This window comes from Pelodiscus sinensis, chromosome 1, assembly GCF_052426305.1.
Source record: "Pelodiscus sinensis isolate ZL-2025 chromosome 1, ASM5242630v1, whole genome shotgun sequence".
In the NCBI taxonomy this organism is placed as follows: Eukaryota; Metazoa; Chordata; order Testudines; family Trionychidae; genus Pelodiscus; species Pelodiscus sinensis.
In genome coordinates this window covers 235542479-235566627 of record NC_143052.1, presented here as the reverse complement: position 1 = coordinate 235566627, position 24149 = coordinate 235542479, and the positions used below count along the sequence as shown (strand labels likewise).

Sequence of the window (24149 nt, the reverse complement as noted above, 5' to 3'; positions counted from 1 at the left end):
CCCTTAGCTTCAGTTATAGCCACTGTAAGTTAGAACAGTGGTTCTCTTATATATTTGATGGTGTCCACACCCTTCTTTCTAGCTAAAACTAAGGCCAGAGCCATAGTATCTGGAGAATTTTAAGTGAACTTATATTTCCTGATGAGGAACTAGTTATCTATAGGTAACTAGTTTAGTGTTATATTTTAATGTTATTTTGGGGGCTCCCTAAAGCAGTATTACTCTAATTACCTGTGATGAAACAAAAAGAGAAATATTTTTTGTAAACAAAATCAAGCAATTTGTAAAGTTGCAGTGAGCATTTCAAGCCTAAACTAAATTACATAAACAGCCATAGGAAGGAGAATGTATGTAAATTCTATAGTAAAGCTTTTCTGCGACTTTATTATGTACCAGAGCAAATACAAATATGCATTAAATTGAAAGAAAAAATAATTTGAGTATGTATCTAGTATGAGACAGCAGCTCCCTTCACAAAAATGTTACTTATTCATTAATTTATTACTAAATATCCACTCATAAAAATAAATAAAACAGAAGAGAAGTCTTTATATTTGTCAAATGAGTTGATATTTCATATACAAAATAATTTCCACATAATTCCATATAATTTTATTTTATATAGAAATAGGTCATTATTACAACAGCTGTACAATACACTACTTTTTATTTTATAGTTACATAAAATCTTTTTTAGAAACATAAAATATACAAAAAAGCGAAAAGTGCATTTTTAAAGGAAAATTCAAATGTTATCATGAAAAAGATATGTGAGAATAATTTGCAGCATCCCCAGTCAATGGGCCAAAACACAGTGCATATTCTTCAGATACTTGTTGCTATGAACAGCTGTTAAGTGGGCTGTTCATTTTGCAAAAGGACCCATTTTATATTATGAGTCTACTGAAATTCTGGAATAATATAGCTGCATGATTGTGCTTATATTTTTAGTTTTCCTTTGCAATCACAATTCACAGAATAAACAGGAAACAGTCCAGTGTTTTTTTGTTTTTAGTCAAAAAGAGCAGAAAGAGTAAACTGCTGAATACTTTCAGGTTTCAGTTTATATATCAAGGGGTATGGATTGTACATCATTTTAAACTATGACTGGGGTTTCTGTATAACGATGTATTAGTCTGGCCACCAGAATAGTGAAACAAACTTCTCTTTATAGAAAGTGCCTCGGTTATATCGAATGTGCAGTTGTGCAAAACAACAATAATAATCATAATAAAAATAATTTGTTCTTTCCTCTATATATTTTTGTCCCAGTGCTTTTCTTACATAAAATATGAACTGAAACAGTGTCGGCCAAGTACCTCACTTGTCTTATTCACAGACATAAGGAAACACAGAGTGTTCTCCAAAATATGTACCAACAAGAATGTTTTCCTACTGCACAGCAATCAGTGATGGAGTTTGCACAGGATAGCATTTGTATTTATTTTACTCAGCCTGATTATATATAATATTGTCGTGAAACAGTGCAAACTGAATCCAAAAGCTTCTCTGTTGCACTGTCTGCTGGAGTCCACACTCTGGTCTTCTACTGCCATGGAGCTTTGAAATGAATGCATGTGCAAAAGTCAAATTGCGGGTTCAAAGTAATTTCTTTTCTCCTACCCCATGGGTCTATTTGTTATAGCTAATCGTGCATCAGTTGTGGTGGTGTGGGACTCTATCATAGTGGCTGTGGTAGATCTGATGATTCTGACAAGCTACTGGTTCTTCTTGAAGCAAGTGGCAGAGGCTGCTGTTGCGTATGATGGTATCCTATATTTCCTTGCTGTTGAGAGTAGGACTGCAGGAACAAAGAATCTGGTAGCTCACTGTGTAAAGAACTTGGTGTCTGCAACTACAGATAAAAGAAAATGAATTTGCGTAATTGGCTATTATCATAAAGCTCTTGATTCCTAATGTATTTTATAGAATTATTAGTTTGCAGCATATTTGGTATTGGTTAGCTTAGCTAACAGGGCCTCATCCTGCACCACTGGAGTCAATGGGAGTTCTAAAATTGACTTTAAAGGGAACAGCACCTGTCTGCTAGCAGATAAATGGCTTTTCCATTAGTTGCAATCTACAATATAGGTCTCATCCCAAGATTTTTTAAATCAACTGTAATTTTGCCATTAACTTTATTGGGTTTGGGCTCAAGCTTTGCAGTCCCAATTAACACTGAAGTTACTAGGAAGATTTCTGTTGACTTCACTATGGGTTGGATCAGGTGCAAGAGTAAATCCACTAGCTGGTTCATATCACCTGGTTTCAGGCCCCAACTCATGTTGCTTGCCCCTTGAGGGAGAAATATGGTTAAATAAAAACATTGTGGGCTGTCTATTTATTTAAATAGGGATTACTATGAGAGAAGAAGAACTAGTCAGGGTGCCTTTGTCCAGGGTGGGAAAAAACCCACAGAGAGTGAAGAAGCTGTTAGGGCATGTCTCCACATCAGGGCTAAAGCCGAAATAAGATACGCAATTTGCGCTACTTCAATTGCATAGCTTAAATTGAAACAGCTTATTTCAGCTTTTGGTGCTGTCTATGCAGCAGGAAGTCTGAGAAAGAGCATTCTTCCTTCGACTTCCCTTACTCCTCATAAAATGAGGGATACAGGAGTTGGAGTAAGAAGACCTCTAGCTCAACATCATTTTGACATTATGTTGAAATAACTTCTTGTAGTGTAGACAAGGACTATGCTGTGCAGACATAGCCTTAGAGTCCATGAAACATGACAAAATCCTCTGGAGGGCATATTAAAAATTGTCTTTTGGCTTTAATATCTGATCAACCCATTTATATATTGATAGGGGTAGGACTTTGTTCTGTGATGACTTATTTAATAATAACTTTAGTACTTAGCACTTCCCATATAATCTTTCATGATTTGAGAGCATTTACAAACATTAATTACTACATGTAATTTTCCTGTACAGTAAGTAGGCCCATTTTGCAGATGGAAAGAAATTAAACAGTTTGCCCAAGTAACAGAGAGAGACAATGGCAGATTGAGGAATAGAATTCCAGAACCCTAAAATCTAGTTCCCACCTAATCATTCTAAAATGCTCTGTTCCTCACCACCATTAATATCCTTAGCCTGACATGCATTTAAAGCTATTCAATAAAGTTAGCTGATGTTTCATATACAGTTATTTCCAGTGTTGTACGCAACTGAGTGGAAGTAGCAGACATGAGCAGAGTGCAGAATTTGGCATATAGGTTCCATTCTGCCTCTTTTTTTTCCCTTTCAGTTTACTGCTTCAGGCAACATTCTGATTTTACTTAAGACTTCAGTAGGAGATAGACCTGCGAGTAAAATTTGGCCCTACTTATTTAAAGTCTAAATTGTTAAAATTATATGGAACAAAAAAATCATACCAGCACTTTAATTTAACCTTTTTCAGGCTAATCTTGCCTTTCTACTTAATGTACCTTTATGCTGAAATATGGCTGTATTAAAAATAACAGCTTCCTATTCATCATATCTGCTTCTGGTGAGTCATTCACTCATGCTTTCTTACTTTACTGCCACAAGTTAGCTCTGTAACATCAATATAACTATAGTAGTTGGATTCTGTTTTGAATGATCACATCAGCAACAACGCTGGCATTTAGAAATTTTAATGAAGACTGCAGTGATGTAAAAAGATAGTAAAAAAAAGCCTGTGATGATTTTCAAACCTAATTTCAAATTTTTTGGTATTGTCAGTCAGAAAAATCATCTTTTGTTTTGTAAATCAAGAACATTTCATACTGAATCAATGAAACAAAAATGTAACCCCATGAAAATGTAATCCCATGATGACAATTTTCTAACTGTAACTCTGATATAAGTACATCTATGGTTGTCATATTAATTTTCCAATTTCCAGTATTGGTATTTTAAAAAAATATTCTGGCTTATTTTAATTTTTAATTACAGTAAACTTCCGATAATTCAGCACCTTTGGGACCCAGGGGGTGCTGGATTATCAGATATGCTGGAGTATCAGGAGGTACTCCAGAAGGGGGGCTGTGAGGGGTCTGGGGGGGGGGTCAGCGAGGAATGGCGCTGCATGGGGCGAACCCTCCGCCGTTTTGCAGGGAGGTGGCGGAAGCCCCGTGCAGCCGCTGGTGACAGGCCAGCTGGGGCTGCAAGCGGCAGTGGCGACTTGGGGAAGTGGTGGGGCAGCACCCCAGCGGCTCTGCTCTGCGCCTTTTCCCCAAGTCCGCCACTGGTCAGTTGCAGCAGCAGCGGACTTGGGGAAGCGGCACAGAGCAGCTCCAATTGTCTGACTGGCCGGAGCACTTCCGGGTTCCAGTTGGTGCCGGATCACTGGATGCCGGACAATTAGAGTTTTACTGTAGTGTGTTTGAAAGGTTTACATAACATTTCAGGTCCTTATTCAATTTCTGAGATATTTGAAAAATTTAACATCTTTAATATAGAAATCTACATAGTATGTGCACAGTCATACTCCCACTGAAGTTTATGGGAAACTTTTCTCTGTATTTGGTGAGAGCATGATCAGACCCCATTTGTTCTGCCACCTAACGATGGTAAATTCTTTACGGCTTTGTTTATTCTTCCACAGATACAAACTGTATATTACCCTTTCTGTTCTATCCTACCTGAAGGTAGCAATGCTGCTGATGCTGCTGGAGTTGCATAGGCTGCAGAGATGATGTCTGAGAAGTCTGTGATGCAGAAAATCCTGGATGTAGTACTGCTTGTCCCATCAGCACAATTGGTGAACTGCTGCTGGAAGTTTGCAGTTCTAGACTTTGAAATAATCGTTGGTTCTGAGAATATCTGTTTTATAAAATTCAAGAATAAACTATAGAAAAGGCAGATGTCAGGGTACTAAGGCTAACATAGTTATGATTAAAATTGTACCACTGGACCTTTTAATGATAGGGACCTCAATTTCAAACCTCATCTGAAAGACAGCACCTCCAGCTGTATAGCTACAATTTCCCTGAACAATCTGTTGAGGAACTGGTTAATTACTGACTCAGGGAGGAAGAATGCCAGCTAATGAATTATCAGCCCAATATCCTGCAGTTTATTAGATTTCCTGAGACATCTCCTATTAATAAAGGGTTCAGTTGTGAGCTACTTTATAGGATCCAGGAATAAGACTGTGAGCGAGAAACTGAACACAACTATTTCCCCCTTTGGTTTTGCAGGAATGAAAATTAATTCGTTCCATTAACAAACAGCTTTTCACACACCACCAAAATGCTGAGGGCCTGGTTCTTCCCTCTCTAGCATTTGTGTAAATCAGGAGTAACTCCACTGACCTCAACGGAGTTACAATGAAATCTGACCAGAGTGAGAGGAGAATCATGCCCTAGTAATTCAAGGTGGGTCAGTACTGAAGCTAAACTCAGTTGCTTAGTATATTTGCTCTCCTGCTCATTTTGGTAGATCAGAAAATCAACATTGGGACAAATACCAACTGTGTGAGAGAGAAATAAAGGAAGAGTCCCTATTGTTGGTGTGCTGAAATCACACTAACGCATTCTATGTCTCACAACAGTACTTTTAGACACTGAACCTACCAGAAAGGTAAGGTCAACCCTAGAAGCCTCTCACTCGAGAACCAGAATAATAATGCCCTAAAGATGTTTATTAGTACTGACAGAGCTCATTCTGAAAGGTCATGCTCTCTCAAAAATCATTTCAGTGCTTTATTTTTCACAACTAACATACTTAGCCTGGCATCCAGCCATGCTGATCTCTGAAGCAAGTCTTGAATTACAGGAACCAGGCATCATTGGCTGAATAGGTTGGCTGAGCAACAATCTTGCACACAAAAAAGAGAACTAATGTTACTCTTCTGCATGAGCATGTTTTCCAAGTCACAATCTCATTCTAAGCGATCTATTGATTTTTAACCTGTTTTTAATTTCAAGGCATACAAATTTTCACTCTAGTAGAGTGATTTTCAACCTTTATTCAGTTGCAGACCCCTAAAAAGCTTTGAATGGAGCTGTGGATCTATGGAAATTGTAGACATAGTTTGAGGCCTTCAGGGATCCTCAGACTCCCAGTTGAAAACTACTGTTCTATAGTAATGGCAACCTTTCGCAGACCCCTTACACAGTCTGTGGATACCCAGGGGTCTGCGGACCTCAAGTTCCAGTACCTTTTGCTCCCCAACTTGCTTACATACCTCACCTTCCCTAGTGTTCATAATCCTCATCTATTATGCCATAGAATGATAAAAGACAGCATTTGTCAGGAAAGAATTGATCAATTTACCTCAGTTGTCGGTCCTGGCTGAAATCTGGACTTGAATGACACTGGCTGCTATCCTGTGCTACAGCAGCAGATGGAGCCATGTTCACAGCCTGCGGGAGCACAGCAGAATTGCTAAATTATGGAGCTAAACTGCTGGGTTAGTGACTGGTATTCTGCATTGCCTGTGCACTTCTCATTGATTTCTGACTCTAGAAAACAGTTTTGTTTTTGTTTTTTTAATAAAACACACACACACATACATCAATCCTGTATATGGCAGGGAATATAGGAGCAAAACTTAAGGTATGTTACAGGAGGCACCCATGTGATATACTTCAGGATAGAGAGGGCTACTTGGGCAGGAAAAGTGAATGGCTGACATGTCCTGATCTGGTACATTGGACATCTGAGGCAAAGTAGGTTCTGAATACAAGTGCACCGAGGAAAGACAGTGAAAGCAGACAAGGAAATGTAAGTAATTCATGACCAGGTTTTGGAGAAAGAGCAAAGTGGAATTGCCCCCTGCCCCCATTGTGCACCTGTAATAGCCCTAGAATTTAGCTGCTAGGGGATCCACCTCCACACTCCACCTGAATTTCTAAGAAGTACAACTGCGTGATTTGAAGGTAAAGTTGTACATGTGAATAGCAGTCGTAGGTTAACAAACTGAGATGTGTGCTAGGATTATGCTGAAGAAGGAACAATGGAAATGCAGAGGAAGCTCTGTAATAAGGCTGAAAGATAACTTTGCTGAGCATACTCACAGAATCACAGCTCTCAGTCATTAATAATTAAAGTTCCATTTAATTTCTCTGGGCTGGAGTCTATTGCTCTTGTATGATATTGGTCTCAGTTCAGTTCCTTATGGGCAAGACCCATACATCAACAATATGCCTTTGCAGTCCTGACTGACTATGCGTGTCAGTGAACTAGTTGCAATGTCACTCTGAAGGCACCTTTTTTATGTTGTAAAGATCTCACTAATGTTGCCCATACTGGCAGGGATACCATCCTGGCACTTTCCAGGAAAATGAAAGAAAATAGGTCATCTACTCCTTTCCACATACTCCCCTGTTCAGTTTTAAAACAGAAACAAGCTGGCTGCATAATGCTCCTGGTTTAGATCTTTAAAAGAAAAACCTAGATCTTAAAGTAAAGTTGAAAGCTGTGGGAAGAAGCTTTGTATAGAAGGAAAGATAAAAAAGGCCATACATTTTTCTATTTACAATACTGATGTCATTTTTCTGTGATCATTTGGTAATGATTTTGGAGGGTTTTATCCACATCAATTTCTTTGTACTGAAATAATATGTTTACCTGGCTTGATACCACATTTGCTTCTCTTAATATTTGCTGGTTTGCTGGTTGGGAAGATGCAATTTGCCCTTGAGGTTGAGGACTGGGGATAAGCTGCTGCTGAGAAATGACCCTTGGCCTCTGCTGTAGCTGCTGAGAATCTGGCTGCTGTACATTGCTAAAGCTCAAGGACACTGTTGGCTGCTGTAAAAACATCTGGAAGAGAGAAGAGAACATTTTCTTTTCTGTTTCTTTGAAATAAGCTAACATATTCTAAATGGGAGATCATAATATTTCTAAATTAATTACTATTGTGCTATACTTAATTGTGAATCATATGCCCATTTTAGAATATACACTGTGCAGCCTATTTTCTTTTTTTAAAGAATATTCCCTGTTCATGAATGGTGCCTGAAGGTGCAAGTCCTCTCTCCACAGAACAAAGCACAGGACTTGAAGCAGCAGCAGCTCAATGGGTATTAACTCTGTTCTGGAGAGATCACCTGTAAGGACAGGACAATCATTCCATGCCCATTCAATCCTCAGCCACTCTTCAATATTGTCTCTGATAGTTCAACATAATAAAACTATCTGGCTGAGTCTTTTCAGTGATGACACAGCTAGGCACAGGCTCCCAATGTTGCAATGAGTGCTTGTCACTGAAAAGACATGTATGGCTTTGCCTACTCTATGGAGCCTATGTCAGCAATCTTATGCTGGAATAGCTCCCCTCCCCTCCACTTAGTGTGGACACACCCTTATACTGCCTCCCTCACTTCTTCTCGCACAACATCATCAGCTATATTGACAGCAGCACTCTTCCCTCAACATAGCTCCATTTACACTTGGATTAGCAAAGCTATGCCGATCTGGAGTGTGATTTGTTCATAGTTCATGTGCTTGTTCATAGTAACATAAGTGTAGATCAAGCCATAATAAACTGGTGAGCATGGTACTTTGGTCTAACTTCCAGTTAGATAACTATCTCCTGGTGTTACTCCTAACCAACTCATGAAGGGCACTTATTACCAGGACAAAAAGCTAACAGAGCACCTGTTATCTAATTAATGTTTCTGTTAAAAATGTGGTACTATTTGTCTTACTGTAAAGTGGTGCCTTCTCAAAAGCTACAGTTTTTTCCCCCCTAGGGTCTATTTCTTCTGTTACACTAATACAGAGAAAAAAACCCATCACTTTAAACCAGCAATAGGCAATCTTGGCTAGTGAGTGGGCCACATGAGTGGCCCTTTTTCATCTAAGTGGCCTCCAGACTGTCATAAGCAAGATGGTCTCCCAGGAGAGGGTAGTTTTGCTAACTGTGCTTGCGTACCTAGAATTTGCACGGTGTGCTGATTGCACTATAGCAGCACTTTGATCAGATGCAGTGGGAGTGCACAGCTCTTATAATCAATGTTGTATGTGACCAGCATGCACCTCATTTCACATGCCCTTGTTTTCTGTGTGTCTTATTAGGAAAAAAACTATGCAGATTGAAACCAGCAGAATCTGACTACCCTGCGGATGGGCAATGGTAAAATGTCTTGTGGACCACACACAGAACCCCAATGGGCCACATGCAGCCCGCAAGATGCCGGTTACCCATCACTGCTTTAGACAGTATCTTATGAATGCTGCAAGTTATCTTTGTAATGTGTAAAGCTTAGTCAGATATCCACAAGCCACATCAGAGGCTGTAATGCATAGCTGAACTTATTTAGCAGAAGGTATTCCTGGGTCAGATTCTGATTTCACATCAATTTTACACTTATGTAAAACTATTAACTTCAGTGGAATTATTCATGATTTACCTTGGTTTAAGTGAAATCAGAATGATAGTTCCCGTTCAGCCTCATGCTTCACAACACTTTGTGGTATGTCCAATAACATACCAGTGGTATTACCAATTCCCTAACAGTCATGTCTCTCACAGTTCCTTTTTGGAAAGACAATACACCTTTCTTCAATAGAGCTGACATGATACATTGTGTTTCCTGTGTGAGTATATTTTCCTGCATCGTATAGGTACAGTACATATTTAGCTAATTTTAAAAATACATATTACATGTTCATTAAATTATAACATTAGTTTTAAAATGTCTATATTATTTTAATAAAAAAAAAAGATCCACTCACAACTTGACTTATTTTATGCTAAGTTTTAGCTCAGAGGAAAAGTTACAGTCAAGTTATAAATCTCTATATTAAAAGCAAGAAGCAATTAATAGAAATTTTGATAGATGCTAAGGTAACGATCCTACTGGCCATTTTTCTATAGGCTAATGACACCTTAAAAACATTTGTATTAAATACATAGATCATATAATAGAGTTGTGACTGCTCACAGGAGTCTGAATTTAGATCATAGTGTTCTTTTTTCTTTGAAACACGGTTCATTAAAAGATGCTAATAGGATTTGGGGTGCTTACTCGTCAGACAAAGGACTTCCTCCAAGCAGAGGATCAGAACACTGGTCATGTAAGTGCAGTGGATATTCCAATCTGCTAGTTAAATTTTAAAACAAGAAAACATTATATACTTGGTACAACATGTACCAGTATTTTTTTTCCACAACATATTTAATTTATGCTAACTTTGAGTTCCTTTTAAAGACAGTGATATCACAGCACAAGTTAACTCCTAAAATCTCACAAATTGGAAAGAAACACACCTCAGATAAATTACCAACCCCATCTCTGAACTGCATATAATGATGTGTCTCACACAACATTTTTGCAGAGTTCGAGGTCAGGAGAAGCATCTTGCAAATCTTTCTTAATTGGCCACCTTGTGAGTGTTCTCAGTCAATCAGCCAAGGAGTGAATGGACATGGAGGCATACCTTCCCTCTCATTTCCTTCTCTTCATGGCTGAATCACACTGGCCAGGAAATATGAGAAAGCTCGGACTGTTGTTCCTCAACTCTCGCTAGTATGCAGAAAGCCAGAAGTTTTACCCTTTCAAGCTTGCATCTTTTATCAATACTATTTTATTTTTTGGTAAAATAGATGTTGATGAAAGGCATAGCACTGAGAGCTGAATTCATTTTCTTTCAAGAGAGACTATCTTGTAAATTATCTGTGGATATGGATGTTCTCATTTGTAATTCTAGCATGCTGGTCAGATTCATCTTTTCTGCCTTTTTCTTGGTGCGTTAGTCATTAACTAGACTATTTTTAAATCTGAAGCAGGCACTGCGTCCTTTCAGATATCTGAGATTATAGTTACTGCTCCTGTGCTTAACACTTTCATTTGTCAGTAAAAGCAGTAGAAAAGACTTAATGGGTTTTTGAACACTTTTGTTCAAGGACCAGAGCCCTCCTGCTAGTTTCATCTTTCATTGCACAAGGCTCTTGGAAACAGTTACTAATGCAGAGTACTGGGCTCCACATCTCTCCAACTGGGAGAGAATTTCTTGGCTGACTTCTACACTCCAGTTCTGAAGATCCTGTATATAAAATGAAAATTGGGCTAGTTTCTTCCCAGAGCTCCCTGCTATTCATCATGGAGGAGGGTGTATATGGGGGGGGGGGGGGGAAATGGGAGGGTTGAAGGAATGCCAGTGAAAGAGCTGAAGGGAGAAAGTGGAGGGTGTATTACAGGCTTCCTTCCCTTGAGGGAACAGAAGGAAGTCCCCCAGGCTTACACCAGGCATGTCTATGTTCTCGACATGGCATATTCTCCTCAAACAAATATAGAGAGCTGTGTGATAGTAATTCCCCTCCATTTGCACCTAATTTTAGGGGTACCATGAATTGAATGTCAGAGATAACTGAATTAAAACAGTTCCCTACCTGACCTTCAATTATCTAGCTTCCATTAACAGGGCCTCCAGATGAGTCCCTATCCTTAAATATGTGTGACCCAAAGCCCTTGTAGATCCTGACCTTTTCCTTAATGGGAACTTCCCAGAGGCACTTTAAGCAGCTCCTGTGCCTGTCTCCACTAGTAGTTATACTGTGTAATTGTATAGTAGAAAATTTAAGTAAAGATAGGAGTCCCAGATCCAACGAAATTTCAGTCTGAAGGCAAACTCAACCTGGGGTGTCCTCTTTAAAAATAGAAGATTTAATGGGATAGGTGTTTTTTCATCAGTTTTTCAAACATGTTTGGCAAATGTTATTTGTGATACACTTCCAACTTGTGGAAGTGGCATGTAAGTAGTTACAAGTTTGGAAGTGGGTGAAAGAGACAAGCTAGGCTGGAACATATACAAAGTTTGGGGTGCAGAAGAGTAGGGAGGAGATGTAGGCAGAGCTGTTCAGAGACTTGATACTGAGGACTAGTAGGTCTAACTTGAAGCAAAAAGTGAGTGGAAGCTAATGAAATGAAGGCCTCATCAAAGCCGTGGTGATACCAGTGTCGCAGCCTAAATACCCTTCAATGGGAACTGCTCATTCTGAAGTCTCAGAAGATAAAATGCTCCAATATGGAGCACTAATCTGCAAGATGGCCAGGCCTTCCCATTTCATCCTGTTACTGCTAAGACAAGCCCTCCTCCACAGACAGATATTACCAGTTCTTGATTTTTGTGATTGACAGACTCACAGAGTGATATCCTGACTCAGATGAATTAGTTTTCTCAAGTTCAATTTTCTTTAGCGCTGCAAATAAAATGAAAACAGCTCACCCCGGAGAAATGCAGAGTCTGAGAATGTTCTGTTTGCCTCTTGTGATGACACTGCCTTTACTCACCTGTATACTGGAATCCTGGACCAAGCAGAGCTGTTCCTGTATTTTATGGAGCTCTTCCTGCTGCCACCGAATGTTGGCCTGCAACATCCGAGTTCGCTGCTCCAACTGTTCCTTGATGGTCTGGAACATGTTAAATTGTGCTGAGAACTTGAAAAAAAAGAAGACAAACAATGATGTCACTTTCCGGCCATTCTGGTAAGAAATGTACTCTGTGCTATTATCTTCTGGAAGGAACGCTTGGTTTCTTGTTTGCAAAATATAGTCACAATGTATCTGTGGTATATGCTAACATCTGAGCACCATGGCATCTTCCTTTCTATTTTCCATCTCAGGCATCTCTGTTTAAATGATAGAGCTTCATTGATATTACCTCAAATCACATCAGTCTCTTCCTGGAGGGGGGGGGTGTGTCTTTTTTATTGTCTTATTATCAGCCTGCAACACTGATGTTTAGCCGTCACTAAAAGATAGCATCATCCCACAAGTGAGTTTAGGAGCACTCTGGGTATGTCTCCACTACAAACACTGCAGTGGCTGTGGTGCTCCAGCCACGTGATTCTAGCACTGTAGTTTAGAAACTTGCTACAGAGAGGGAAAGGATTTTACAGCCACTATAATAACCCCCATCCTGCAAGAGGTGGTAGGTAATTAGGTCAATGAAGAATTCTCCCTATCAAGCATTCAGTACTGCCTGGAGGAATCTTTTGATTCCCAGGGTTCAATCAAATAACCCTTTCTTTGAACAAAACACACTAGTGGTTAAGACAGTGGGATCTTTCTTCTAAATGGATATGTGCTACTGGGCAAAAAGATGTCTGGGGCTGGATTATCTTAAATTAATGGTGTTGGACTTGCTCACACCATGTCTAAATTCCATCTAGTTAATGATAGAAATATATTGCTGCCACATAGGCCTAAAAGAACTGAAGAGAAGTTGTCAAGGGATTTAAAAGGCACATTTAGCTTTGAGCATATATCTGAGAGCCTAACCAATTTTCAGAACTGCAAAAGGTGTTTTTTTTTTAAACTGCGTATATGCTTGTTAGGCCATGCTATGTGATTAACAAATTAACCAAAACCGATAAGGGATAAGCAGGGCCAAATAATGTTAAGGACAAAAAAAAAAAAAATTGATAGCAAATTAATGTTAATGGAAATCATCTTGTCAAAAATGTTAAACTTGAAATGCAAAGGATAAAACAAAATGATTTGCTGAAGTCTCGTACTAAACTCTATTATAAGTATGTCAAAACTTTCAATTTTTTGTAGCTGGACATTTGAAGGGTAGTGGAATATATAAGTGTTTGGACAGATTCACTGACTTCAAGAGCAAATTTCTAACTGTAATTTGTAATATGTGATAAAATCTGGGCTACAAAAGATGTATAGATTGAAACACATCTTGGCACAGGGTGAGTGGCAGACTGGACTGCAGGATCATCACCATTTTCTCTTTGTTGTCTGTGATCTTAGAGTACATCTACATGACACAGCTATTAAATAGTTACTCCACATCTACACAAGCTGCCCATTATTTTGAAATCTTTTTTGAAATAACAGGAGCACTATTTCAGCATCCCAGTAACCCTTGTTCCACAAGGGTTAAGGGATGTGTCAAAATAGCATGTTATTTTGGAATTTGGTGCTGTGTAAACATGCCAAATTTCAAAATAAGCTATTTCAAAATACATTTGAAATAAAACTCTTATTTCAAGTTTAGGGTGCTGTGTAGACTCACCCTTAGATGCTTCATCTTTGATTAGTACTGAGACTGACCATTTGACAGAACTCATTCTTTACAGTACCCAGCATGGAAGTCTGGTATCGGTGAGTCTGTATGGCATATCAGATTTCAGTGGAGATATGCTGATAAACCAGCTGAGTGAGGATCTAGCTTATCACATTTAGATTTCATTCACAGAACTGTTCCATGTGTGAAAGAAAGTACCTCCTTCCCTGTATGCCCTACAGAAAATATCTGAGCTCTCCATGTAAACTTTCTGAAGGGGAGAAGGGAAGAGAACTTGTATTTACTCATATAGAAGAAGAGTTAGCTTTCCACCAAATCAAAGGTTACTTTTCAGAGATATTTCCTTGCCCCAGTTGTCCTCCCATATTCTCATATCCATTTAGTATGTTCTATATTGAGGGTAATTGTGTGTTCTGCAGAGGTGAGAGATTGGGATGTTGAGATATGCCACTTATTGCTATGAGAGACCTCTAAACTCCACAATGACTTCAGCAGGAGTTGGGAATACTCAGTGATTTGCAGGACTAATCCCAGGGTGTTTATTGAAGGTAGGCAAATATTGAACCATGTGTTGAGTTTTCCTTAAGGCACTGTTATCCAGATTATTTTTGCCTTTCAACAACAACTCCACAGTCACATGAAATCTGGCATCTCTGCTCCATTTGAAAACAGATTCAAAATTCCTTGGAGGGCAAGGTTAGCTCTATCTCTGATTCTATCCCAAATAGAAAATATTAACCTGACTCACAGGTGAATGCAAACCTCTGACATTTTAGGAAGAAGAAAAGTTCCTCCAAAAGAGCATCACACTCCACTTGCTCAAGGCTGAACCCAATGTTTCACTGGATCCTCTTGGTACTATGCCATTAGGGAGTGGAATTGTGCTAGCAAGTAGTACACAACCGTATTAGGCAAAACTAATCCCTGTTTCACCATAGATCTGTAGAGGTGGGTTTGTTTTTTAAAACTCACTCATGGAAACTAACTCCCCCATACAAATTCTATTACAAAGGCTTGAAACTCCTGTCAGTCCTAAAAGGGACTTCTTCTATCAGACAGTTTTGAACGAAAAAGCAATTTAAAACAAATGGTTCATTCTCACTGCCTAACCAGGCTATAATGTACTCATTCCAATTTCAATTTTTAGATGCTTTGGGACTGGAATATGATTTTCCCAAATAATTTTCTAAGAAATAATTATTTGTATGTCTAGATATTAGTTTAAAATTTGTTGTGAAAAGTAAAAGCCAAAATACATTGCTTCTGATTGAAATAAATTATCCACATTATTTGTAATTAGCATGTTCTTAAACTTAGCTAAAACACTATTAGTATTTAATTCCATATTTTCCTCTTTGTGCTTCTTCTCCTACTAGTACGTTTAAACAAAAACAATCAGCTGGTTTGTTGAAAATGGGTCACTAGAAGCAGAATTTTAGAAACATTTTTTTGTTGTTAAATTAATCTTTCTGCAATCCTATCGTGCAACATAGGAAACAGAGTTATATTATACTACGGCTTGGAAATGGCACCTACTAGGTGTTTTCCTAAGAGGATATGTGAGCAACCTTGAACCTTTCTTTACCTTACAATATTTACCTCAGAGCTGCTCAACTAATTAGGAAACAAGCTGTAAGCTTATCACAAATGACAGAGTTTAAATCAAGGTAATTAACATACTATTCTAACTCTAACATTAGTGCTGGATAAAATTATCGATCATTTGACTATATCAATTCTATATTTCTGTGGTGTATTCAGAATATCACGAAGTACCAGATTTCCAGACAATAATAGATAACAAATATGGCTATATGTGAAAGACAAAATCTGTGAGATATTTGGATACAGCTTATCATAATTTTGTTCAAGAACTGTTGTGCTAACATGAAAGACAGAAACACTTTCTACTTTTTCTTGCTGCTTTTTTTTTAACAACACCTACGCATTCTCAGACACAATTATGACTAATTTATTCATTAGCATGCACTGGATTTGGGTGGGATTTTTAGTGCATTCCCACAAAAAAGACAAATCAACTAGTATGTTAATAGATAGATTTGTTTTTTAAGTTGATCATTTATATTCAAACTACAATCAGTTATAATTGTATTTTAGATTTAATTTTAAAAACCACAGGCTAACAAGAAGTCAGACATAACACTGTACTTAAGCCAGGAAAAATATTTGTTTAAAATAAAGTTGTCCTAGGTCAGGGGTGGGCAATCATTTCTGCCCAGGGGCCACTTAAATTTTTTTTGAAGTAGCCCCAGGCCATGCCAGAAGGGGCGGGGCCTACACAGAAAGGGTCAGGGCTACCCCACCCCCAGACCATGATTAGTCTGGGGGGTGGAGGAGTCCCTTTGCTCCCCTTCCCACTAGACACCGATGCCCTGGAAGAGGCTTGGCACGCTTCCCCCAGGCCAATCAGAGCCTGGGAGCGGGGGAGCACGGAAAGCATCCTCCCCACAAAGCCGGGGCAGGGCGAAGGAAGCTTCACGTAGCTCCCCCTCCCCTCCCGTGAGCAGTGCGCGGCGCTGCTCCTGGCAGGGCAGCAGGAGGCTTCGTGCACTCCCCCACCCTCAGGACAATGAAGGGTGGGGGCAGAGCAGAGAAGGCTTCGTGTGCTCCCCCGCCTCCAGACCCTAATTGACCTGGGGCAGGGGTGCAGAAGGGCCTCCGCAGGCCAGATCCACCTGCTTGGCAGACCGAATCCGGCCCGCGGAGGCCCTTTTGCCCACCCCTATCCTAGGTGAATCATGTAGAGTACATCTACCAAAAAAAATAAATAAATCTCCCGTGACAGTGAGTATCCAAACTCAGGTCACCTGACTCAGACTCCTGGGGCAGGCTAAAAACAGCAGTGTAGACCGGGGTAGGCAAGATCCGGCCCACCAAGCCATTGAATCTGACCAACAGGCTGCCGGCATAGAGCAGCTAGCTGCTTCAGAGCAGCCCCTTGCTGCTTTAAGCAGTTGGCTGCTCCCTCATGCTCTCTGCTCTGGGTGTCAGGGGCGGGGGGAGGTTTTGCAGAAACCAGCTAATGTCAGCTGAGAGATTTTGCTGGGTGTGAGAGCAGCGTGTGAAGTCTCCCTCTTCCCCCAGTGCCCGGAGCAGAGAGCCACAGGGAGCAGCCAGTCATTTTAAGCATCCTGGGGCAGCAGCAGGCAGGCAGCCTGCCTTGGTAAGCACCTTCTGGCCACAGCCTCCCTCTGGAACCCTAGCCCCTGCTTCCCCCAACTCCCTGCCCCAGGTCACTACTCCCTCATGCCTCAGGTCACCATCCAAACTCTCAGCATCTGCTCCCCTTCTCTCCTAGGTTACAAGTCCTCCCACGTCCCTCTCCCAGTCCAGAATCCTCTCCTGCACCCATCCCCCTCCTGCTCTAGGTTACCATCCAAACCCTCTGCAAGCACCGCCCCCCGGTCACAAGTCCCTCCCAAACCCTCCACCCCATTGTACACTCCTCCCCCCAGGCCAAAATCCTCTCCTGCACCCAGACCCTGCACCCCAAGCCTCTACCCCATATCAAAACCCCTTCCTTCACCCAAATTTCCTCGCAGACCCCACAACCTCTCCTGCACCCCAGTTCCCTACCCCACACTCCCTTTGCACTTAACCTTTGTCTCAGGACCCACACTTCCTCCACAGAGAAGTGTAATCCTTGACCACTTACCAAAATCTTGGAGTGCTTTCCCTTCAAAAATTATTGTCCGCTCTAGTGTAGATGCTTGGACTGGAGCTTAGGCATTGAGATCCCTTCCTTTGGTCTCAGAGACCATGCTCCAGCACAATCATTTACACTGCTATTTTTAGCCTCACAGCAAGAGGGGGGTCAGTTGATCTGAGCTCTGAGACCTGCTGCCGCTGTTGTTTTTTTTTTGTGCGTAGACATACCCTTGCACATAGCTATTGACTTTCATTTTTGCCAGTAGCTGCTTTTGAACGGTGTGATGGGCTGGACAAAGCTGACCCTCCCGCTGGAGAACTTTCAGCATCCTGGCCATCAGCAGAAGCAGCGGAGAGGTCCTCCGAGCTGGGTAGAGGAGCAGCCCTTGTGGTAACCAATCAGGGTGCAGCAGCCCGATATAAAAGGAGCTGCTAGGCCAGGGCCAGGCAGTTCCTTCCTGGAGCTCAACCCTAGCAGGTCTCAGGGCTGACTGGGGAAACCGTAGAATGTTGGACAGCTCCGAGTGGGAGCTGCGCAGTGTAGCTGGACAGAGCCTGGTTCTACGGCTGGAAACTTGCCAAGAAGCCAGGGCAACCCAGCCAAATCCAGACAATGGGTTCAATCCCAAGACCCTAGAGGAGCTGGATGGAGCAGCATCCTGGGGAAGTGGCCCAGATATAGGACAACGACTGTGGACATTGAAACTTAAGCAGATGACTGCAATTTAGGGTCCCTGTACCGGGCCCCAGAGGAGTGGGCAGGCCTGGATTCCCCCCAACCCTCTTGCAAACCACATCTGGAACAAGGGGGTAAATGAAGAGGGCACTGCTAGGACACTTACTCACCACAGATGGGTAAGTAAAGACTGTGAGACTTCCCTCAGACACCTGGGGGCGCTCACCTGAAGGGCAGAACCTGTTACAAACGGGTAAAATTGTATGATTTTTTTTGTGGGGGTAGAAGAGGCTCTGCCAGTTTTGGGGAGAGGCGATTTTCAGCATATTTATATACTTCTGTCATATTCTAGTTATTGAATATGTGTCTATCATTGATATCTTTGCTATTTTAAGAATGATTAAATTGTTATGAACTAAATAATAACATTATCATGAATTACAGTGTATTAAAATCATTGCACTCACCTACGAGGTCTCTCCACTAACGTCCGAGTTCAAAGACATTTTGTTTTATTGTAGCTTTCTGGATGAAACTATCAGCTATCTTATTGATATCTAGTTCCCTAGTATGATATTGATGCACATTAAAAACAACTACATTATTCAACTGCGTTTGCCCCACTGAGGACCGGAGATCATTTAAGTCTTCTGAAGCTGGAGAATAAGTGATCCATGCTTCAGGACAATATACAGAGGCACAGTGAGAAAGATTCTTATAAATTTGCTGTTCTCCAGAACCATGGTGCTTTCAGACTACTCCAATGATACCACAATCATTTTGTTGATGGCTAACAGCCAATTTTGACCCCATTGTTTTGCATGGATAGTTGGGATTATATGTTGCCATGTGCAATACCTTTACAAATAAATTTCAATTACCATTTTGTTACCAAGTCACTCAGATTTGCGAAGTCCCTTTTGCAATTCTTTGCAGACAGTTTTAGACTTAACTATCCTAAGTAATTTTGTATTGTCTACAAACTTTGCCACTTCACTGTTTAATCCTTTAGCTAGATCATTTATGAATATGTTGAGCAGGGCTGGTCCCACTACAGGACCATGGGTGCACCACTATTTACTTCTCTCCATTCTGAAAATGGACTATTTTATATTATTTAAAAAAAGATTTTCCTGCGGGTTGACAGAGTGATGTCATCACATCACTCTGCATCCCACAGCCCCTCCCTCCTCAGCTGCCCCACCTCCTTCCTACCTCCCTCCTTCCCGCTGCTAACCCAACAGGGATTGGCAACCAATGACTCCTGAGCAGCAGCAGCACTGAAGGTATGATGCTGCTGCTGGGTTTCTGGGTGCGGGGGGAGAAGGAAAATTGCAAGGGGGGGAAAGAGAGCTGCCAAAGAAGCCCATTGTAGGGGGGTGCTAAAAAAGCTCCGGGGGAGGGGAGGCTGGTGGTGAGGCCCCCTGGGGGGGGGCACTGAACTGGGGGACACTCTGGCCCCTGAGTTGGGGCCAGGACTGGATGTGCCTCTGGCAGCTGCCACATGGTAGGCTACTGGGAGTTATAATTCTGCTTGCTGCACAGGCCAGGTGAGGGGCCGGCAGCGATGCCCGTGACGAGGGTGCAGGTGTACCTGCTGCAGAGGCCTGATGCAGGGGGGAGGGCCAGAGTTACCCTGGCCCCTGAATGGCGGCCGGGAGGCATCCCAGACCTTGAGCCAGGGTTGGATGTCCCTCCTGCAGCCACCCACCCACGTGGCAGCTACTGGAGGGACATCCAGCCCTGGCTCAGGAGCCAGGGTGCCTCCAAGCAGGGTGACCCCCAGTCCAGTCCTCCCCCCCACATAGGGTCTCTGCAGCAGGGCCCTCTACCCTCCCTCCACGGGCCTTCCCACAGGCCCACACACACGCACTGCTGGCCCCAGAGGCAGCAGCACATGGGTGGAGGGGTGGGCAGATCCGATCAGGCATCGGCTCGCCCTCCCCCTCCCTTGCTGCTTTGGATACAGAGGCAGCGGGGGGGGGGGGGGGGGGGGGGGGGGGGGGGGGGGGGGGGGGAGAGAAGGGAGCGTGTGTAGTCAATAAGCTAGGCTTATCAATTAATCTTATTGGTTAATCATGTAGTGGACTACCTCTAGTAGAGATGTGACTGCCTGAAAGAGATACTCAGTAAAATGTTCTATGAAAACAGTAAATAATTTACTCTTTGGGACTATTTTCATTAATGATGAGGGACACTAAGGAAAATTGAGGCAAATCAATATGCACAAGTTAAAGTGACATAAACCCCCATATGGGTGACCTCATTCGTGATCAAGTGTCCTGAGCTCTCGGTAACTTAATCCTCCTTGCTAACTTTTTCTAGAGATCATTCTTATGTAGGGTAAAACTGAACAACCTGAACTTAGCAGTAGTCTATTTGCAACCTTCACTGAACGCACTAAGGAGTGAAAAAGTCCTGCTCATTGAGCTTCTGCAGAGGTGCTGTATGATTGGCTGAGACTAGCTGTCCAAAGGAGGATTTACAGATAATAGTGTTGAGACAGGTTTGCTTCCATTTAATCAAACTTTAGTTAATCCATAGACATTCTGGTACTGAACCAATAGCTGACCTATCAATCTGTGGCAGGGGAAAAAGAGGTGAGAGTGGTAGGAGGAAAAGGAAAGGCAAGGCAAGCTGAGGGGAGGTAGATGGTTACTTCGTCAATTTTCTGTTGGGGAGAAAGTGGAGCAAGCAGAAGGGGAGCAAGTCCAAAATATGGCACGCCATTGTACAAGCTTCTCCTAGGGGAGAGGATGAGAGAACAAATATTTGTCTGTCCTGTTGCTTAATGCATGGCTGGAGAGTGCTCAGATACTACTGTGAGGAACATGGTGTAAGAACTTGAAGAACAGAATAGATTATATTTCGAATGGGAGTAGAAAGGAATGGAATTGGGATCCCAGTAATTGTTCCAGTGAGAATGGATGGGGCAGCTGGGGCTGGTGGGAAACAAATAAGAAGATATCTCTTCAGATTCACATCTGAAGGCAGAGAAGAAATGTGAATACAGAAAGTCAAGAGGGAAATACACTCAAAAAGGTCCGCTGATGTGGGGTGGGGCAAAAGGGGCAATTTCCCTGGAGATTTAAAGAGGTCCGGGCCCATTTGAATTGCCACTGGAGTGCTGCTCCACCACTCCATGCATCTCTGAGGGGTGTCATGGTCTGGGTGGTGCTAAAGGCTGACTGCCCTTGGCTCCACCTCTTCCTGTTGGAAGCCCCGCCCCTTCCAGGGACACAGAGCTGCTTCCCCACACTTAAGTTTCAAAAAGTATTTGAGAATAGCAGAGAAGAACATCTGCAAAAGGAAATTAACACTAAGAGCTGATAAATTGGGTTATTATTTACTTATTTACTGTACACTGTCATGGAGGCAAATTAAACTTAAGGAGAAATGGGATTTTGTTATTTTAAATCTGTGGTCCTCTAGAGCCTCCTGGGCATAAGCCATAAGGGAACAACATATGCTTCTTTGGAGTAGTCATATGCAGTGGAAGCATGAGAGGCATATGACTTCATTTCTGGGAAACCGTGGAAAGACAGACACAATGTTATGAGAAAACACATAGTTTCTTATTCCTTTAATCAAGTACCAAGGAAACCTGTCTTGTTACGAGACCAGTTGGGTATTCAGAGCAACTGGTCTAATTAATGTCTTCATTAATGATGTGGGACACTAAGAAAAGTTAAGACAAATCAATGTGCATAAGCATAATTAATGAAGACTGGTCTAATTAACCCACTTCTAGGATCCATGCTGTTGGATCCCGAAGGAGGAATTGGTCCCTTATCTGTATCACCATTGATATGGCATAATTCAGGGAATGAGATTTGTTGAATTTGTGTTTTCTTTGATGCCGGTTCTTTCTGCATCATCAGAGCAAAACAGATATTAAGTGTCTTTGTAAAAGAGACATTCGTGTTTTGTTTTTAAAAAAATTCTCAGCAGCAGATGGGTAGGGTTAAGAATGTGTGTGTGTGCGTATAGAATCAAAAGGATATTCCTACTTTGTTATAACAGTTTTAAAGCCTGTGTACTTTTAGGTCAAAACTACCTGAGGTTGGTGAAGTGGGAAAACATCATGAGATGGTGACGTAACCTATTCCACTTTCAACCCCCAACTAACCTGTGCCATAGATGTAGGCTGATTTTGCAAAGCTGCTTGGGGCAGCAGCTGCTGTGGGAGAAGCTCACATGATGGCTGAGAAGGCAAAGACGCCTAGGTTAAAAAAAATAAGACAAAACTTTATTCATATGCACGGCTTCTTTAAATCTCAGGTCTTCTAGTGCGATGGCCATTGCAGAGCTCTTCTTTCACTTGCTGAAGTGAACCTGTGGCCTATTTTACACATGGCTTGTTATCTAACTCCTCCTGGTAAATTCCATTTATTTTTAAGTTCCGTTGTGAACCTACCTGAAGAGTGGCAGTTTGACTGAGTCTTTGCATGGATGAATCCTGAGGTATGCTGGTTGTTCTTTGCAAAGAGCGAATTCCACTGGACTCTGTGATTGGCGTGGCTGTAGGAAAAAAAACAACATTTTTTTTTCATATTTAAGAATAATCACCATATACAATCAGAGTTGTGAGACATAGTTAGCAATACTGTAGGGACTGATCAAACTCCAGCTGGAATCCAGGGGAGCCAATGATGCCAGTGAAACTTGATAGCTGATGAGGATCCGTGCAAATGTATATACGGGGCCAGACTCAGTCATTGCTCCACCTAAAGAGTCCAAAGCCGTGTCCCAAAAGGGAAGATAGGGATTCCCCTTTCATAAGTGAATCCTATGCCACCCTGTTCCAGCCCACTGGCAGGAAGTTGTTTACCTGGGGCCTGGCTAAAAGGCCTTCAATGCCAGTGATCCTGAGCCAGCAGAATGTGCCTTGTAGGCTGTTAGTACTGACCTAATTCAGAGTGGCCTGATGCTGCTTTAACTCAGGGGTTCCCAAACTTTTTTCCCCTGAAGCCCATCTGTGCAGCTCTAATAGGCAATGCAGCCCACTGTTAACGTGCATCTGTCAGGGAGAGGGGCACCATGGGACATGTATGTCCCCTTACCTCAGCAGGGGCCAAGGCCAGTGAGAGGGTGAAGGGGCAAGGCAGGTGCCCACAAAGACACTCCCTGCCTGGGAATGAGGAAAGGGCTCCGGGCCCAGAAGTGCCAGGCAAAGGCAGGTGATTGGGCCAGGCCAGGCCATTGACTGGCAATCCCAATCATAGTGTTTTCCAGGCAGAAAGAGAGTGACACCACTGAGCCCCGGTCTTCGATGGGCACAGGGTCAACCCTCCAGAGGGGCTGACAGCCACGGGACACGGGGTGCAGTAACACACAGCAGGAATGGCCACAGACCATCCAGCCTCTTCCGGCTGCCCTGGGAGTCACTAACTCTCCGGGTCAGCCCATCATCCGGTGGCTCTGCTTTGCCCTCTGCCACCTGGCAAAATTACAGGGCTCTCCTGGGCAAGAGGGATTGTCTGCCTCTACTCCACCAATACATACAATATAGGGGAGGAATACCCCTCCCAAACTCCAAACATGGTGGATCAGCTGGGACTGTGTCATGGCTCATCTTTGGGCCATGGCCTGTGGTTTGGGACCCATTGCTCTAACTGGTGCCCTCAGGTATGGAGAGCTCAAACCTAGTATTTAAAGACACCTTTGTGCCACCCCTTGAGCTCCGCCTCAGGAGTGTGTGGAATATGTAAAGTCAGGAGGGAACATGATGATTCCCTTGTTCAACTTCCTGCATAACACAAGTGATTGAATTTCATTTAACAATTCCTGCATCCAGACCATAACTTCTGATGGAGCCAGAGCCGTCCCATCCATAGGAC

The 24149-nt window shown here is 42.1% G+C and overlaps 1 protein-coding gene across 2 annotated transcripts in view; it reads right to left on the bottom strand.

The window, feature by feature from the left end:
- Window positions 1-589: 589 nt before the first annotated feature.
- Window positions 590-24149, bottom strand: part of NPAS2 (neuronal PAS domain protein 2) — a 168652-nt gene continuing 145092 nt past the window's right edge. The window contains exons 14-21 of one of the 2 annotated variants that reach the window (XM_075917107.2): window positions 22727-22830; window positions 22439-22531; window positions 12215-12361; window positions 7545-7739; window positions 6249-6337; window positions 5697-5789; window positions 4613-4793; window positions 590-1855 (exon numbers count right to left, since the gene is read on the bottom strand). In XM_075917107.2, the coding sequence (XP_075773222.2) occupies window positions 1682-1855; window positions 4613-4793; window positions 5697-5789; window positions 6249-6337; window positions 7545-7739; window positions 12215-12361; window positions 22439-22531; window positions 22727-22830 (1076 nt within the window). In that variant the 3' untranslated portion in view covers window positions 590-1681. The remainder of the gene's footprint in view (window positions 1856-4612; window positions 4794-5696; window positions 5790-6248; window positions 6338-7544; window positions 7740-12214; window positions 12362-22438; window positions 22532-22726; window positions 22831-24149) is intronic. The other variant, XM_075917108.2, reaches the window with a different exon arrangement.